This window comes from Oenanthe melanoleuca, chromosome 25 (assembly GCF_029582105.1).
Source record: "Oenanthe melanoleuca isolate GR-GAL-2019-014 chromosome 25, OMel1.0, whole genome shotgun sequence".
NCBI classification, from domain to species: Eukaryota; Metazoa; Chordata; class Aves; order Passeriformes; family Muscicapidae; genus Oenanthe; species Oenanthe melanoleuca.
This window is the reverse complement of record NC_079358.1, coordinates 9,376,931-9,381,660: the sequence shown is the minus strand read 5'-3', so window position 1 is coordinate 9,381,660 and position 4,730 is coordinate 9,376,931. Positions and strand designations below refer to the sequence as shown.

The 4,730-nt window shown below is 53.2% G+C and overlaps 1 protein-coding gene across 1 annotated transcript; it reads left to right on the top strand.

The window, feature by feature from the left end:
- Positions 1 to 538: 538 nt before the first annotated feature.
- On the top strand, positions 539 to 2,774 carry LOC130263061 (zinc finger protein 239-like). The gene is made up of 2 exons (XM_056510530.1): positions 539 to 603; positions 758 to 2,774. The coding sequence occupies exons 1-2, from the start codon at positions 576 to 578 to the stop codon at positions 1,750 to 1,752; spliced, it is 1,023 nt and encodes a 340-aa protein (XP_056366505.1). The 5' UTR covers positions 539 to 575; the 3' UTR covers positions 1,753 to 2,774.
- The last annotated feature ends 1,956 nt before the right edge of the window (positions 2,775 to 4,730 follow it).

The window sequence follows — 4,730 nt, the reverse complement described above, 5'->3', positions numbered from 1 at the left end:
CAGGAAGAGGAGGGACGATTTTGGAACCACGCGCTTCTGCCGCCCGTCCGCACAGAGCGCAGCTTCCCCCGGGTGCGGCAGCATCGCCCCCAAAAAACCCGCAGGTGAACGGGGAGGGGGAGCTCGCCCCAAATCCATCATGGGGGGCTCCGGGAGGGTTTTATTTTGCGCTTCAGGGGATGTTCGGATGTTGCCGGAGCCTAAAGCCGAGGCGGGAATGGCCCTGGCGGGATCTTGGCGGTGCCGCGTGGCGATCGCCCGGTACCGGCGGGGAGGGGGCGATATCGGCTCTGGGGATCCCCGGCAGAGCCGGGGGGGAAGGCGGGAGCCCCGGAGCGGGGAGAGCGCCCAGGGGCGATCCCGGAGCCGGGGAACCCCCGGCAGCCTGGAGGGGTGCGGGAGCTCGGTGCTGAGCGGGCTCCGGGCCCCCGAGGCTGAAAGGGGCGCTGACTTCTCCAGCTGCCCTCGGGCAGCGCCACCATGAAACCCAACGAGCACAGCCCTTGTTTTCCTCCCCAGACCATCATTTCCAAAACTTGGGATGTATTGAGGAGGAGAAAGTGCCCGCGAGGAAGATGTCGATGTCCCGGGAGCCGCAGGCAGGTGAGGAGGAAGTCAGTGCCCCTTTCCCCCTGTGTCCTGCTCCGTCTCCCAGCCCAGCACGGCCCCGGCTGCAGCACAGCCCTGGGGGGATCTCCTTGCCCTTCCCTCTGGCATGGAGGCAAATCCCATCGTGTCCTTGTCCTTCCTCCCCCAGACAAGGAGCTGAGCACGGACAGCAGGGAGGACAAATCCCCGCGGCACAGCCTCGGGCAAGAGGCCGTTTGCAGCGGCTCCACGGCGCAGGAATGCAACGGGGAGGAAAAGCCCCGCAGATCCCGCAGCAGGAGGGGCTGCAAACGCACAGCCCGAGGATCACAGCAGGAAAGAGCTAGCCCGGGCCGGGGAGGCGGCCGGAGCTCGGAGCTGGGGCTGCGTGAGCAGCTTCACCATGGGAAGAAGCCCCACAAGTGCTCAGAATGTGAGAAGATATTCAGGTGGAAAGCAGAGCTGATCAGACACCAGAGAATCCACACAGGGGAACGGCCCTACGAGTGTGGGGAATGTGGGAAGAGATTCAGCCAGACCTCAAGCCGGACTGTGCACCAGAGGATCCACACTGGAGAGAGGCCCTACGAGTGTGATCAATGCAGGAAGAGGTTTCAGACCGGCTTCAAGCTCCGCCAGCACTATCGCACTCACACGGATGAGAGGCCTTATGAGTGTCCTGACTGTGGGCTGGGCTTCAAGCAGAGCTCTGCTCTCATCACCCACTGGCGCATCCACACTGGGGAGAGGCCCTACGAGTGTGATAAATGCAGGAAGGGGTTTCTGACCAGCTCTGATCTCCGCAGGCACTATCGCAGTCACAGGGATGAGAAGCCGTTCTGCTGCTCCGACTGTGGGAAGGGCTTCAAGTCCAACTCTGCCCTCAACAACCACCGGCTCATCCACACTGGGGAGAGACCCTACGAGTGTGATAAATGCAGGAAGGGGTTTCCGAACAGCTCTCGTCTCGTCAGGCACTATCGCATTCATACAGATGAGAGGCCGTTCAGCTGCTCCGACTGCGGGAGGTGCTTCAGGGAAAGGTCACACCTCGTCACCCAACAGCGCATCCACACCGCAGAGAGACCCTACGAGTGTCCCGAGTGTGGGAAGTGCTTCTCACAGAGCTCTCACTTGACCAGACACCAACAGAGTCTCCACTGAGAGAAGCCCTGCGAGTGCCCCGAGTGCGGGAAGAGCTTCTTGCGCTGCTCCAGCTCCATCCCCCAGGGCAGGATCCGCGCTGGATGATCCCCAGTGACCCCCGGTGGGCAGAGCCCCGCTGAGCCTTGGTGCCCCTGATCCGTGTTGGGAAGACACCTGGCTGGGGGCTCCACATCCTCCTGGCTCCCATCCCAGTCCAATTCCCATTCCTGCTCTCCTTCCCTCTCCCTGTCCCGTATTCTCTGCCCGGTTGTTGTTCCCATATTGCCATTCCCATATTCCCTGTGTGTTGAGAAGGATAAGGATTTTACAGGAAGCTCTCACAGATATGTATGTACAACATTTCCATTTCTATATTTCCAGTGCAGTTCCCATATTCCTATTCCCATTCCCATATTCCAATTTCCAGTCCCTGTCCCATCTTCTAAATCCCTATCACATATTCTCTATCCACTTGCTATTTCCGTATTCTGTGTCCCGTTCCTATATTCCGATTCACGGTTCCTCTTTTCATTCCCATTACCATGTCCCTGTACCCATTCCTGGATATTGGAGTGTGGAACACAGAAGCCTCTCTGAGTCCCTCTGAGAGAGAACAGACTGCAAGAATTAAATTAAAAACCTTTTGAGAAATTAAACTACATTATGTCACACAGACATGCAATACAGGTCTGTGCTTTTGTTTTAATTAAGTAGAAATACTAGTTTGCATAGATATGAAGTAAAAGTATAAATCTTAGTTTGAAGTAAGTAACAATATGATTGAAGTGCCTTAAAAGTAAAAGCCTTAGAATCTGGTGTCAAAAATAACCTGCAGTGAAACTCAAAACCACAGCTCTAGAGAAAATAAAAATATGTTAAGAACTTTTCCAATATTCTTCAGACAGAACAGACAGGCCATGTGCACAACTTAGACGTAAACTTCTGTATTACAGAACAATTCTAATAGATTTAGGAGAAATGCTTCAGGATCCTGTTTTTTGATCATTGTGAATTTTGTCAATAAAAATCCGTGTCTTGGAGCCAGAGCTCTCTCTTGCATCTCTCTCATCGCTCTCCCTTCCTCCCCCACCATCATCATCACCACTACCAGCACAGGAGAGAAGAATAAGAGGAAGATGAGGAAGAAAAGAACAGAAGAAGAAAGGCCAGGGAGCATCTGCCTCTGGAGACTCTGCACCAGGCCGCAGCTTCGACCTCTTGCAGCAGAGAGCTGCTCCTGCTTCCATCGGGACTTTGTGGCAGAAAGATTGAACAGGGACTGGAGAGCCTTGGGCTCTTTGCCTTTGGAGCCTGACGTGCCTTTCCAAGAAACAACTTTACAGCAGCTGCTCTGCTCTTGGAAGAACTAAAGCCAAAACCAATCCCCAAAGCCGGTCCCTGTCCCCATTCCAGGTCCCTGTCCCCATTCCCAGTCGCCATTCTCAGTCTCTGTCCCCATTCCCGGTCCCTGTCCCCATTCCCTGTCCCCATCCCCATTCCCTGTCCTCATTCCCGGTCCCTGTCCCCTCTCACCGGACGCCACCGCCGTCGCTCCTGTGGGAGTCCAGAGTATTCCTCTGGCTTCCCTGGAAGGTTTAAGACCCCCCTGGTGGGTCCCCAAAGACCCTCGAATGAGACCCAGGTGTCTCAGGGGCTGGATTTTGCTCCTTGGAACAATTTAACATCATTGAGAGAAGAAATGCAAGCCGCAAAAATAAATAGAGTGTAAATTAGACTGTTAGAATGTAGAATTAGCAGATTTCTAGAATGTTTGTGATAAGGGACACGTGGCCAACATTGGAGAATGGGTGTGGATACCTCTTCCTCCTTCTTCCATGTCATCCATGCTGGGTGACATGCTGGCACTTTTAGATTGGATGAGGACAGAGCTGGACCATGTAACAAGATTGTATTGTATTGGGGGTCATTTGTAAATACCTTGTACGTAATTTAGAGTATAAAAGATAAATCCTGCCTCTACCAGGCAGATTCTGCCCTGGACGTCTGGCAAGCAGACCGCTGTCCGCTGGACAAAGCATTCCTGAGATAAGGAAGAATAAACAACCATGAAAACCTGTAAGAACAGCCTCCTGCAGTCTCTCATCGGTGGGCATTGGAAAGAGCTGGGTTCCAGACCACCTGCATGTCCACCTAAGGTGATCTCAGGTCTAAGGAGACACCTCAGGATGTGACATTCACCCTGGAAAAAGCTTATGCACAGCAGAGGGGGTGTCATGGCCCACCAAGGGGTCCCCCCAAAGGTTCCCCCCAAAAGGGGACCCTGCACCAGAGCACTGCAGAATTATCCACAGTGCTGCAAGAGACAGTCTCAAACTGGACCCCTGCAGGGGAGGCACCTGGGTGTTTCCACCTGGCCAAATGTACATTAATCCACTGGATTCTGTGCTTTTCAGTGTAGTGGCGGGGGATCCTCGCTACCAAGAATTCAAGATGGAGGGGAGCAATGAGCTGTGATTGGAACCCCCAGAAGGGAGATATACTTCTACCTAACACGTCACTCTCTCCCTGTCCCCCCCAGGCCCCCTAGCACAACTCTTTTTCTAATTCTTTCTCTCTTTCTTTCTCTTTACCTCTTTTAATATTAAATAAAATATATTAATTTTTTGGCACTAACATCTAACCCTGTTTGGTTTTAATCACTTTTCTTGGGTGTATTTCAAACCTTTTTGAGTCCAACTAGTTTTATTCACAGAGGTTTCATTTATTTTGGTCTTCTGTGTTTAAACCAATTCATAACACCTCTCCAGGTCCCTCTGCAGAGCCCTCCTACCCTCTAGCAAATCCACACTCGCACCCAGTTTGGTGTCACCATGATTCCATGATGGCCTTAAGTGTCACAATGGTCTCCATGATCCCAGGAGGCTCAGTAGTGTCACAAAAGCCCCTTGGTTCCCCAACACCCTTGTGAGTCACAATGGCCCTTTGGTTCCATTGGGCCCCTCGGTTTCACAATGGCCCTTGGCTCCCCAAGGCCC